This window comes from Pogona vitticeps, chromosome 3, assembly GCF_051106095.1.
Source record: "Pogona vitticeps strain Pit_001003342236 chromosome 3, PviZW2.1, whole genome shotgun sequence".
Lineage (NCBI taxonomy): Eukaryota > Metazoa > Chordata > Lepidosauria > Squamata > Agamidae > Pogona > Pogona vitticeps.
The window spans coordinates 92686565-92701047 of NC_135785.1; the positions used below are offsets into that span (position 1 = coordinate 92686565).

Consider the following 14483-nt stretch of genomic DNA (forward strand, 5'->3'; position numbering starts at 1 on the left):
TGGGCGGAGGCCGGTGGGAAGAGGGAAAACATAAGGAAAGTAACCTAAGAGGTGCCAGCAGCAAACATTTGAGGGCTCTACAGCATCCAAAGCAGCAGGCGCTCTGAGCATTGTGCATTTCATGGTGTGTGTGTTTTTAGAGGAAATTGCTTGTGACAGAGGAACCTGTAGTGAATCAAGATTCTTTACCTTGAGCAGTTGTTTCATCCCCTTCTGAAAGTTTAAATGGTACGGTCTGGTCACTGAAGTCTATTCACTGAATGCCAGCCTTCAACTTACTCAGCAGTCGATTTGGGACCAGCATTGGGGGAAGGGGGAAGCCAGAAAGAGGAGAGACTCAGGTTTATTCTCTCTCTCTCTCTCTCTCTCTCTCTCTCTCTCTCTCTCTCTCTCTCTCTCTCTCTCTCTCTCTCTCACACACACACACACACACACACACACACATTTTGCCTATCGTCTGCATCTCCAAACACTTTCTCATTTGCCGTCTTTAAACCTGTCTTCCATATCATTCTCTTATCTTTTGTGTGCCTCTGTTTCAGACAATCCTCACATCAGGCCCATAAAAACTGATAATAAAGAAATAGTGTGTGTTGTGTGCAGTGAAGTTTTCATGACTGAAGAAGGAAGAACTCAACTGAGTGGCAAGATGGGCCTTCACATACTATTTTCTGTTTACGTTCCCTTTCTTTGAATTAGGTGCTGTTAACTACCTGCCCTGCATTCTTTAGTGTTGTTAAATCTGTTTCACGCATATGACAGTCTCAAGAGTTTGAACATATAAGTGACAAAGGCCAAGAGAAAACTTTGTGGGAGTTATCAGAAAGAAATGAGATGAGGTCTCAGCCAGCATGGCCATGATCAGAGGGAAACAAAAGAAAACTAGAAATCAGCTGAGATTTCCATTGTCCTCAAACAAGAATCCCTTAGAACAGGCTGGTCAGGATTGCTTGTATGGGTCCGACCTTTGGCTTTGAATTTCAGTTTCTCATTTAGTGCTAAACTTTCACACTTTCCCACAACTACGGTGCATCATCTCCTACACACACAGAGAGAGGGAGAGGGGGAGAGAGGGAGGGAGAGAGAGAGAAATAAAATTCAGGCTCTCTTAAGTGTTCAATTTAGTCAATAGGTGTGCAACACTGTACCCTTTTAAAAGATACTTCGGCAGTTTTAAGTAGGATTTTCATCTTGTGAGCAGGAGGGCAATCAAATAAGAGCCCTGCACCCATGCCAGCAAGCTGATTTCACAAGCAATGCAGGAACAGGCAAACACTGGGGAGCCTGTTGGAGCTGGAAGGATGCTTATGCAGTTGTTCTTCCACTCTGCAATTAGGCAATAAGATATTGGTAATTTTATTCTTAGTTACCCTCCCCCATATGCCTGAGAAATAAGTAAGATATGAAGATCCGTGACTTCATGGGTCTGAGTAGTCCCTCCACCAATGTAGTTTGCAGCTACTTCATATGGTCATTGTGTTCATAAATGATATGGCCAATTCATCACCTAGTGGCCAACCTTCTGATGCTTAGTTAGATTAGTCCTTAAAGAGCACAAATGCATTTTACCTCCAGAGACAAACTTGAAATCTGATTGTTTGGGTAGAATGTGCTAGAGTTTTATTCTGCTGTCACAGCCTTCCGGAGCTTGATGTCACATGTTTCTGTTGTAGCTATAACAACTAAAACATCCGAAGGGTGTGGCTAAACTATTGAAATAAATGGAGTGATGGATCTGGGTTTTTTTATTCAGCTTAAGCAGGGGTTTTAAACTCATTTTACCTGGGGGCCGCTAGAGGCAGAATCTAGGTGAGGCTGGGCCGCATCAGATTTTCCGCCAAGCGGAGCAAGAGCCCGAAGAAGCCGCCCAGGAGTTTCCTTAGCCGACAGACAGGCGGGCTGGCTGGCAGGCTGCAGTTCTGGATGGAGGGTGCAAGAGGTGCTGTCTTGGGAGAGAGCCGGCGAGCGAGGCAAGGCTTTTTTAAAACTCTTGACAGCAGAGGATGTTTGCGCACTTTGGGGGGGCAGGCAAGGTGAGGGCCACAAACTATCATCTGGGGGCCCGCAAATGGCCCCCAGGCCGCATGTTTGAGACCCCTGGCTTAAAGTCATGTGGTAGTGGGTTTGGGGTTGGTGTGTGCACCCTCTTGGGGAAACTCAATCCATTTGTGAATTGTATATATCAGTTGATATACAATGTGTGGGTGGGCACACACAGAGATGGACACAGACACACAGAGACACACACACACACACAGTGAAGAAGGAGAGGAAGCACAGAAAGCACAACGAGTGGCAGACACAATTTACACCCACAGTATGCCAAAACTATAAAAAAACAAATCAGTTTCAAAACTGATTTAAAGTAAATTAAATAAATAAATAAACAATGATCCTCTCACAGCTGAGTAAAATGCTTCGTTTTCCACCCAAAACAACATGCTTCCCAGGCCAAAAATAAAAAATAAAAAAAATCACGCTTCCATATGCACTTTGTATTCTCCTTTTAAAAAACTGGCTTCAAATATGCTAAACCTGATTCAACACATTGTTTTTCCCATGTGTACCTGTGCTCTCAGATTCATATATAATGCCACAATCTCACCAATGGTGCATGAGGAAAAGAGACGTGTAATAACCAATAAGAACACCAGATGGTATCCATGAGTTGTTTCCATTTACTGTATTTCTGGCAATGTCTTCTTACAGATTTTGTCCTGAAACATAGAACAAGTTATGCAAATAGGATGTCAGATTTTGAGTTGATTTCTGGTAGTGATGTCTGGCCATCAGTGGCTTCAGAGGCATTTTAGGCAGATAATAACTTGCTTGAGTCTAGTAATTCTTGAGCTGTCCTGAATTGTAGGTGCCCAACTATCCTGGCTTGCCTGTTCTTTGTACATCACTTGCATTATCTTACTTTAGAGCCACTACCAGCAGGACGCTTGACAGACATCTGAACTAAAACGCAGTTCCTTAACTATCCCTATGCATTACATGCTTGAAGGTAAAGAGAAAGGGACAATTGCTAGATTTGTGTATGCCCCTTGTCACTGGATGGGAGCGTCAAACGTTACTAAGGAAGCACCCTCAACCAAACACACAGTTGTTTCTCTATTTGGCTGGCAGCACTTTGTAATGCTGGAAATGGAATTCTCACAGGGAGAAATTCACATCATTGGCCTGAATAAGTTCCCCTTTGACCATTACATGAAGGATTGGCAGCTGGATACAGAAGTCACTTCTGTGCATTCAGCTAGCAATCTCCAAAGCTGCAGTGGGGTGTTTAGCAGTGAAGACACTACAGTACTATGGTCTGCTTGTACTATATAGCTTAGCAACCCATCCCTTTTCTGTCTCTGTACACATTCAGAGCAGACCTGTGTAACAACCAACAACAACGTCCCATGTCAAATTCTTGCCTTCCACTCCTCCATCATGTGCAGCACTATTTACCCAATTTGTGGTGTAATCATTTTGTCCATTATGTACCATCTGCCTATGAAGTAGTGCAGGGGAATGGGCTGTGTTTGTTTTTAGTTATATTACATATTACAAAGAAGTAGAATATGTCGTGGGGAACTACAGTTTTTGTGGCAGCCCTGTTCTACTCATGATATGTAGATTCATCCATTTACAAGGAAATACATCCTAGATCAAATCAACCCTAAACTGTCACTAAAAGCTAAAATGATTAAACTGGGGCAGTATGTCAGACATATGATGAGGAAACAATTGGCAAAGATTAAAAAAAACTCAGCAAGTTCTGTTAGTCAAACAAAATACAGTAGGATCCCTGTATCTGCGGAGCTGTGCATCTGTGGTTTAAATTGTCCACTGTCACCACTGTTGCAACCCGGCCAGAAGTGTATAAGCGTGCCCACATGCGCTCACCTCTTCCTCTTACCCTCCCCACCCACACAGATAGTAGTGAAACAGTTTGCTACTATCTGTGGTTTCAGACATCTGTGGGGAGGAGCCTTGGAACAAGCACCCCACAGATACTGTTTACTGCACACTCATATGGAACGATCGGTTCTAGTCCCCAATCTATAGTGAGTACTCTATTAGTACTCACATAGTTGACAAATATCAGAAGGAACAGTAAGGAGCATGGCACAAACGGTGGGACAAATACCTATCTGGTCGCTCCCTCAGTAAAAGAAACCACAGCACTTAGTATGCAATACCTAAGCAGGACTGCCTTTGTTTGAATTTATTCATTCCTAGGGTTCCATAAGAGGGAAACAACTTGATGGAAGATAACTAACATATAAGTTTGCAGAAGCAAATTTAGTTTTAATTCGCTGCTTTGTGACAGCTCTGAAAAAATGTCTTACAGGTCATCCCTGCAACTTGGAGACCAGCAGAATATAAGAATAGTAAGATGCAGTAAGAGATGGACCATTTTAATCTATTGAACTTATGGAGGAGATGATTCACTAAATCCCCAGTGATTCAATGGGCCTGCTCTAGTGCAATTAACCACATCAAGGAACAGGATGTTGGCAAATATGAGAAAGTGTGCTTAGCTGAAATGGGCCAGAAACTGAATGTGACCAGGATAACTAACAATTGCATAGATTTGGCTATAAATTGCCAGATCACATTTCTGGTCACTCACTAGTCACGTGCCTAGGAATTCAAGCAGCAATTCATGAATTAACGACTTTTTGTGGCTACAGTTTATACAGTTACACTATTGCCAGAATAATTCCTCAGGCAGATTCTGTACAGACAGCCCTGAAGCTAAACTACATATTACATAATATTTGTAGCATTTTTAACCTCACATTCTTTTTACATATAAGTAATCAAAGCGAAGTGTGCTGCTTGTATACTTAAAGTACTGCTTAAAGTACTCTCTGAGCAGTTTACAATAATTATGCAGGTTACACATTGCACCATGACCCCGCCACTTTGGCAAGCTGGGTACACAATTTACCAGTCTTGGAAGGATGGAAAGCTGAGTGAACCTCCAGCCAGCTACCTCGGATTGAACCCAGGCCACAAGCTGAGTTTTGGCTGTAGTATTGCAGTTTAACCACTGCACCATGAGGCTGAGGAGTTTAGGGTTTGATCTGGACCAGGGGCACTTTTTGTTAGATAATGGGTTGCTTTTCCTTAAATTCTCCTACCTGGAACATGGGGGCTAAAAAGAAGAAAACTGTTCTTTAATATATTCAAGCCAAATTTTCCCCCCTTAAATCCAATGTTAATTTTTTTCACTTCAAAACACTCTAGAAGTATTTAATTCAAAGGCTACTTTGAGCAGACACCTGAACTCCAGTCTTTGCTGCTATGTAATTCTTCTGCTACTTTTCTGAAGAGTTCTGCATCATCTTTGGAAAGGTTGTATCTTTAGAAACTGAGAGTGAGATACAAACCTTTGAAATAAATACTTATACTTCCAAGGGATTGTTTGTTACAGTATGCAAATTAGGAATGTTAACAATGCTACAGTATGCAAATTAGGAATACAGGTTGTTGACTGGGACTGGTTGCAGGGATCACATAATCCCCCTGTTACAGCAGCTCCACTGACTGCCAGTCAATTATCAAACACAATTTGAAGCGCTGGCTTTATCCTATAAAGCCCTAAAAGGCCTGGGTCCAAGCTGTCTCAAATACCATATCTCCCATTATGAACCGGCTCAGGTGTTAAGATCATCAGGAGAGGCCTTTCTCTTGGTCCCACCACCTTCACAGGTGCATCTGATGGAGATACAGGAGAGGGCCTTCTCTGTTGCTGCTCCCAGACTCTGGAACTCCCTCCCATGGGAGGCCAGGCTGGCCCCATCTTTGCTGTCCTTCCACAAGCAGGCAAAGTCCTTTCTCTTCAGGCAAGGCTTCCCTCAATGACTACTATCTGAGTGTGATTTTTAGGTGGATTGTTACACATTACTACCTTGACTGGATTTTTAGTATTACTTGTGTTTTCCATTTCTCTAAGTGCCATTTATATTTGTATACTTATGATTTTAAGCTTTAATCTTGTCTTTTAATGGTGTAAGTTGCCTTTTATACCCATTGTTTTCAGCTTTCAGTATTGACTTTCAATAATGCAAGCCACCTTGGGTCCTTTTTAAGACAAAAAATGGGGTAAAAATATTCTAAATAAATTAATAAATTCCTCCCTTCCTTTTGTTGTTCAAAGGTAAAGGCCACAGATGCAGATGAAGGTATAAATGGCCGTGTATGGTACAGGATTGTCAAGGGTAAGCAGAGATATTCCCATATGTTTTAGATAGTTTTAGTTTTTGTAATTATTGTGCAAGAAATAAGGCAACCAGACACTGTAATTTAATATGATTTTTAATCCCATATTTTAAGCTTAATTATTGGAAGACATAAATTCTATTGAAACTCCACTTTTGATATCCTGTATGTGATTCTCACTGTAATTCAGTTACAATAGTTTTTCCCCTTGTGATGTCAATAAACTCAATTCTTTCCTCATAACTGTCAAGATCAAGTGTACTGCAGAAATTGATTACACTGCATCAACATATTCTAACACTTAACATTCTAAGGCAGTGGTGTCAAACTGTGGCCCTCCAGATGTTCTTAGCCTACAGCTCCCAGAAGCCTTCAGCACCACCTCTGCTGGCCAGGATTTCTGGGAGTTGAAGTCCAAGAACCATCTGGAGGGCCACAGTTTGACACCACTGTTCTAAGGTAATACTCTGAGGTCATGATCAGTTCACTGAAATGGAAGTTCCATTGATAATGGAACTTGTTTCTAAGAAAATCTACTGCATTGGCAAGAGTATCTGATAAGAGAAATTTAATGCCATGGAGATGTACATTTTGACCGTAGTCAATAGGACGTTTAGATAGAAGCTAAGAGAGAAGACCAACATGAATTTGACCAAACTCTGGGAGGCAGTGGAAGACAGGAGGGCCTGACGTGCTCTGGTCCATGGGGTCATGAAGAGTTGGACACGACTCAATGACTAAACAACAACAAGAAGAAGAGAATAGGAACTTCAGTGTGGATTTTAGAAAGAAGGATTTGAATGGATGACTTTGGGAGAAGGAGAAAGGGGAGGAGACTGAAGACCATGGAAAAGGATAAGGAGCAAAACAGTTGTGAAAGATGGAGCATCAACTACAGCATAAACCAACAAGTTGACAGATGGCATGTGACAAGACCTTAGCCCTTTACTGAACAAGTAAAGAGGTACTTAATCCTTTAATTTAATGTAAGATTCTTTAAGTACGTATGTAAGTATGTAGCATTGTTCTTAAATTGGTGTGTGTGTTTTTTGAAATAATTTTAAAAACCCTGTCATGGTAATAGTTTTACTCTATTGTTCTTTATATCCCTATGTGTATTACAGTATATGATAGGTTTGTGCATTTTATTTTAAGGTAAGTTACTTCAAAGTGACAGCTGTTGAGGTGCAGTGTGTTTATTAGGGCAGAAGTGTGCTTTCCAAAGTGAAGATATCCTGGCATGCACCATTCAAACCTCTTTGTCTATCATCAACAGGAAACAATTATAATAACTTCCGGATCAATCCCAGCAGCGGACTCGTCATGCGAGGTTTACGGCCTCTGGACAGAGAACGCAATTCCTCTCATGTTCTTGAAGTGGAAGCCTATAATAGTGAACAAGGACCAATGAGGAGCTCTGTGAGGGTAATGATTCTTCAGAATACCATGAGAGCTATCATAAGTGGTGGGGAAGCTATAATAGAGTGTGTTCTGGATGATACAATAAAGCTTTCTCCAGGATAAGGTTTTACAGTTTGGTAATTACATGTGAGATATTTTGAAGAGTTTCATAGATCATGCTGTTGTAGGATCATATGCTGAGAATGTTTATGCATGCATTGAGTGGATTTCAGCAAACAGTTTTCAGCATGGCTGGTAGAATTCTGGGTGGGTGAATTTCTCCATTCTTTTGATTTGATTTCTCAACTACCGTAATTAGAAAAACAAGTGCATAGTAAATTCCAGGAAGTACCAGAGTGTATGGGTTCTAGTCTCAACCTTGTGATAGAGGTTCATGTTCATGATACAATTCTCTTTTTAAGGAGAAAGGTGGTATATAACTATTTTAAATGAATAATAAATAAATAAACATAGGCCAAATCATGATTGTCTAAGTCACATAACAAATCTTATAAGATGGTGCATGAAGAATTGTGTGGACCCCTTTAAATGTGCCAGGGCTTCCCAGAGGGCCATATGGCTCCCATTGAAAATGGCTGTTCTAGACTTTCAATGGGAAACCTCAAACTCTCAGTCTGAGACTTAGCTTCATAGGTTACTGTGGACTATATTTGTCTGGGCCTCAAGAACCCTGTTTGGATTCAAAAGGTAAAAAGAAAATTGGCCCTTTCAACTGACAAGTGGCATGTAAATCCATTTCTGCATTTTTGCCAGTTCTAGTGTGAACAGGAGTGCTTTCTGCTCTTCTAGTCTACTGCAGGAATTTCTTCCTAAGGCACATCAAAGTTCAGGCTTTCCACCCATTGACTTCATTGAACAATGACATCTGTGATCTTGGCCTTATCCTGGCAATATGTATCTCCTCCACTCCACTGAAGTGGGCTAAGGAAAGCATACAATATATTTTTATATTTAAAGGTCTATATAAATAGGAATGTACTTTACATTGAAAAAAGTTTCTTTATCTCCTTTTGGGATGGAGGAATAATTGGTCCTCCTGTCCTCCCTTTCCAGGGGATACCCATATTGGGTATGATCCAGTTAACATGGACAAGACATTAAAAGGTGACAATATACTTCAGTCTGAAATTGATCTTTTGGTCCATTACCACTCCATGATTTGGTAGAGCCATACACCCATCAGGATTTCTCCTTTTCATTATGCATTGCTTTCTTTTTCCAGAAGACACTCCAGTCAAATTAACCATGTGTGTTTTAACATTTCCCTAGGTAATAGTCTATGTGGAAGATGTCAATGATGAAGTGCCAGTATTTACTCAAAGGCAATATAACCGGCTGGGTTTACGAGAGACTGCTGGGATTGGGACATCTGTTGCAGTTGTCCGGGCAACCGATCGAGATATAGGTACAGCTACTGCATAAGACATTCTCCAAAGCATTGATGACTCTTTGTGATTTGGATATATCCACTGCGGAGTCTTGCTTTCCTCTTCTGCCTTGATTCTTAATAACCACTAAGAAGAGTGGGAAGCTGAAATGACTCCTAATCAAATGTAGTTCCTAATTATGAAAGTTAAAGGGGGAAAAAGATAATAAAAAGCCAACATAATATTATTGAGCAACTGCTACATTTCTCATTCTTTAGCAAAAAAAAAAAAAAGAGAAAAGCTTCCCATGCTGAAAAAATGCAATGCAGACATACCTGAAAACATTCTTGTGTCATTTGCTTACCTAATTCTGGACTCCATGACTCTACTCTTCTATGTTTCTGAAATAATTAATACCTTTCTAAAAACATTTGAAATACAGTGGTGCCCCGCATAGCGAGGTTAATCCGTTCCGGATTAACCCTCGCTATGGGAAACATCGCTCAATGAAACGAAAAAAACCATTGAAATGCATTAAACTTGGTTTAATCCGTTCCAATGGGCCCCGAAATTCACAGTTAAGCGATGCTTCCCTATGGCCAGCAGCCATTTTCGTGCCCTCCCCTCGCTTAGCGAGGGCGCGAAAACGCTGCGCGCGGCCATTTCGGGGCTTCTGGCGGCCATTTTGGAGCTGCGGAACAGCTGATCTGCAGGTCGCAAAGCGAAGGTCGGTAAGCGAAACGCTTACCGACCTTCGCTATGCGATGTTCGGCCATAGAGGCCATCACTTTGCGATCGCATTAGCGATCGCAAAAACATCCTCGCTATGCGGATTCGTCGTTCTACGGTGCGCTCGCTAAGCAAGGCACCACTGTATACTGCCCCCTCCCCTTAAAACCTGATACATTGGCATTTATTGACATTTGTGGTTAAAATCAGGATGGGGCGAACAGAAGAGGGCTTACAGTGGAAAGAAAAGGGTTGTTCAGTGATGGAAAAGGGTGAGAGAGATGCAAAAGAGATGAAGGGAAAGTGGGGGGGGGGAGAGAAAGGAGAATGTCTCTAGCTTCTTCCAGGATATATTTTCATCAGAATCTTCATAGTTTATTTTTCTTGGAAGCCGGGAACTGACTAGAAGAAGTGAGCAAGGTCTGAGTGGAGAATATGTAGCGAGATTTGCCAGTTGGACAGTGGCCAGTTATCTGAGGGAGAAGCCCCAAAAAGAAACTATGGGGGATGGGTTCTACACTAAGAATTGCATGCTATGATAGCTAACAACTGAGCCATAACTAAGGCAGGCTACTATGGCTTAGACACAGGGTAGCCAAATTTAGAGGGTTTAGAAATTCACTGCTAGAAGAACATGAATTCACCCATTGATATTTGCTTATGGAAAACATGAACCTGCCCACTCTGAGCACATATACTGCTCCCAGTCTTTCCTCTCTGAGGACAAGGAAACACAAGACAGGTGAGCTCATCATTACAGAACCGGTATGGCTATCACTCACTCACAGGCAGGCATTCCTACTCATTCTTCCATCCTCTCCCCACATATAATCTAATGTGATCCAAGTTTAACAAATAGAGCAGCAAGGCCTGGAGTAGAACAATTGGCAGGGCTCTAATTAACATTATACTAGGAGTGCAAATGTCAGCCTTCCAGAGATTATTAGATTACAACATCCAGCACTCCACAAGCATAGTCAATGGTGAGGAAAGTTGGGAGTCCCAGTCTAAAAACATCTTGAGGATGAGGCACCTTGCTCCCCACTGCTGCCATCTGGATACCTGGGATTGCAATGACTAGATGGTCTGAGAATCAATCAGTGCAGGCCTGTCCTACTCAGTGAAGGGTAGAAAGAAGCCATCAGACATTAGCAACAAGCTGGGTCCCTGATTATGAGCAGGCCAACTGAGTGGGGAACAGGAGGCATAACTGCTTGTTATTTAAGTGTCCTTGTTTCCAAGGTATGTCAGTTAAGTTTAACTGAAAAGACAGAATAACAGTGAGAAACTGGGCCCTATTGTTTAGAGAAGGGAAGGAGGTCTCTGAAGTAGATATGCCCTGTATGTTAAAGGAAAGTAACTTTTCTTTATTAACGATTGTATAAACTCTAAATGTGCATTTGGGTTTTCAACTTCCCATCCTGATTACAGTACCACATCACTGGATAAGCTGTTACCTTTTGACATACCCGCTAAATCCATTTTTCTCCCCTTAGGAAATGGAGGTCTGGTGAATTACAAAATTGTTTCCGGTTCTGAGGGGAAATTTGAAATTGATGAAAGCACTGGGCTCATTACCACAATTGACTACCTGGACTACGAGACAAAAACTAGCTATTTGATGAATGTCTCAGCTACAGATCAAGCCCCTCCCCGCAATCAAGGCTTCTGCAGTGTCTATGTCAGCCTTCTCAATGAACTAGATGAAGCTGTACAGTTCTCAAACACCACTTATGAGGCAGTCATCACAGAGAACATTCCCTTGGGCTCTGAAGTGCTGCGTGTCCAGGCCCGCTCCATTGACAACCTTAACCAGATCACATACAAGTTTGACCCCAATACTAACGCCCAAGCTCTGGCTTTGTTCAAAATAAATGGAATCACTGTAAGTAGTTTATAGGTGGCTTTCCTTCACATCATGAGTCATGACACCAGAAATCTACAGCCTTTAGGTATTCATTTTTGCTTTTCCTGGCAGGGTGTGATCACAGTCAAAGGACAAGTGGATCGAGAGAAGGGAGATTTCTACACTCTAACTGTTGTTGCAGATGATGGAGGTCCAAAGCTTGACTCAACAGTGGTGAGAATTGGCTTTTGTGGCTTTTAAATAATGTTTAAGTCTATTTTTAGTAATTTTAATCTAAAAGGGCGGAAAAGCAATGGACAATCAATCAATAAATATTTGCCTTTCCATGGTAAGAGCATGTCGGATTGACTAAGTATATATTCCTGGCAGTTCCAAAACTGTGTTGAATTGATTACATGTATTTTCTATATTGATCCAAACATTTCAATCCTACTGTTGCATGGCTATTTGTCCAGATGGCTCCTTTTAGGGGATGGATTCATTTCTATGAAATTTAGGAAGGAGTTGGTCTTCATTTAGTATATGGGTATGAGGAGAACAACTATTTTGTTTCTCTGTCTGTCTGTCTGTCTGTCTGTCTGTCTGTCTGTCTATCTGTCTCTGCCTGCCTGCCTGCCTGCCTGTCTTTCTTCTTCTCTCATTCTCTGCATTTTTGTTTTGTTCTATTTTTTACACTTTACGAAAGCTTTGCTCTGCCTCCCAGCCAAATTCCTGGGAAAAGCTGCACGGGTGTGTGATCATAAGACATCATTTCTGAGGAATGGCTGGGCTTTTAAAAAGGAGAGCTTGGCCTCATGTGTCTAACTTTATTTTCTTGCAAAAACATAACACCAGTAAGCAAAGGAATGTTATGGAATTTGCTTGCCTGTTCATCATTTTATTTTTATTGCTCTATTTTATTTCCCAGAAAAGACGTTTAAGACATTGCTGAGTCTTTATAGCATTACTGAATATGGTTTTATTACAGTCCTTCCATCTTAAATGTTTCAGCTAATGTTTCTAATACATTGAATGAGCTTATTTAGGCAGAGGAAAATAGCCATCATGGTGGACAAACATACGTCCTTTGCAAACAGTTTCACCATGTTCTGTCTCATCAGCCTAAGAACCAGCTCATTCCTCTCATTACAATTAAGGTTGTGCATAATTTGAGTACTGTACTTCATGTGATGCAGTGATTAGGTAAGGGGTAGTTACTTAAGAACTGGGGCTGTTATCCAGATAATCATGTTAAATAAAATTATTTGGCTCCCAGCCAAAAGTAGTACATCTCGCATTTATTCTTGTGTACAAAGTACAGTACTGACAAACTGCCTTTCTGGATCACAATAATTTTTTCTTTTTCATGAAGTTCTTTGTCTTGGTTGGTTACTTTAGAACTTTCTAGATGAGCACAGTGTGATTTACTGAGCATGAAGGTGTTGGGATTTTAGACGCCAGATCTCCAAATCCTCCTGCAACTGCAGTCTGAAACACCTGTTATCTCATATCTCAACCAACTTAAAGCATGTAATTCAAACCGTATTTTTTAAGGGACAAACATATAGTAACTATTTATTCTTTCTTTTTTCCTTCTGTGTCCTGCCCAACAGAAGGTAAGTGTTTACTATGGTCATGCTTTTATATATATATATATATTTGATATTTATAGGATGCAAAACACCTAAGAAGATGGATCACATTTGTTGGTCTAGAGTATGCAAGCTTTAGAATTATATAGCACTTGAAGACAGAAGAGAAGTAAGCTAACGGTCTACTACTGGGGGAACCCTAAACCCTTTTCAGGAGTTAGTATATCGGTTTTTGCTTCCAATGCTCAGAGAAGAGTACCTAGCCCTGGCACGTTACATCATTATTTTCAACATGCAGTCACCAAGGAGTCTGAAGAGGAGGTGGTCTTGCTTGCATATAGGCTCTACTCATTAGCAACAAGAACCTACATTTTCCACAGTTCTAGCTCATATGTAGAGTCTGTACACTAGCACAGCCATTCTCAACCTTTTTAAAGCCACATCCATAAACATAATATGAAAGAATTATGGGCCATATCAAGATTTTATAAGTCGCATAGTGAACCTTGTAAGATGGTGTGTGAGGAATATTTCCAGTATTTGGGTCCTTTCAAATGTGCTATACCTACTCACCCCATGGCTTCAGCAGAATCTTTCCACTTTAGACTCCATGGTCATTGTATCAGAAGTTGACAGAGAGGGCAAGACCAGGTGGTTCCTTCTAAGCATGCATATGTATGTGGGTGTGCTAATGACTCAGTAGGGCTGTTGGCATTTGTTTGTTTTCCTGCCATGTGTCCTCCTAGCAGCTTTATAAGGCTGCCAGCATCTCTGCATTGCAAACACACTCAGCAGGCAATCAAGAATGGAGGAAAACAGTAGTGGAAATCTGTTCCAGGAGAGGCAACGAAAAGTGGGAAGAGCCACAGACTGAAAAGCAGGGAATAGAGAGGAAGCAGTGAGGCAACAGCAGAGCCCAGAGTAGTGGCATATTCCACTGCCTCAGTGCCCCATCTTCTGTGGTTGATGTCTGCTCGGGCCTAATGCTGGGGTGGCTCTGGGGTCAACAATGGGAGGAACTAGGGTAGATTAGAGGAGATCCGTTTCTCTATTCAGATGCCTAGCCTTTTCAGCAGCTGCAGCTGCTATGTCTTGAAATAAAGAGGCACATCTCCCCTGTTGTCTGATAGCTTTTCTTACAAATAAAAAAACAGCTGAACGTCAAAGAGACTTAAAATAGAAGAAGTAGGCTTAGCGTTCCTCTAGAAGCAGGCCATGATGTCTAATCTTGCACCTGAAGTCTTCCGCCAGGTAAAGAAAGAATCATAAACAGATGCATCTTCCTCTCTTTCTCCTCTGTACATGTTT

At 41.4% G+C, this 14483-nt stretch overlaps 1 protein-coding gene across 1 annotated transcript in view; it reads left to right on the forward strand.

Moving 5' to 3' along the window:
- The window catches only part of CDH23 (cadherin related 23), a 622327-nt gene that overhangs the window by 483914 nt on the left and 123930 nt on the right, over nt 1-14483 (forward strand). Inside the window, exons 28-33 of the mRNA XM_072995232.2 lie at nt 6158-6218; nt 7496-7644; nt 8911-9046; nt 11234-11622; nt 11716-11817; nt 13197-13199. Of these exons, the coding sequence (XP_072851333.2) occupies nt 6158-6218; nt 7496-7644; nt 8911-9046; nt 11234-11622; nt 11716-11817; nt 13197-13199 (840 nt within the window). The remainder of the gene's footprint in view (nt 1-6157; nt 6219-7495; nt 7645-8910; nt 9047-11233; nt 11623-11715; nt 11818-13196; nt 13200-14483) is intronic.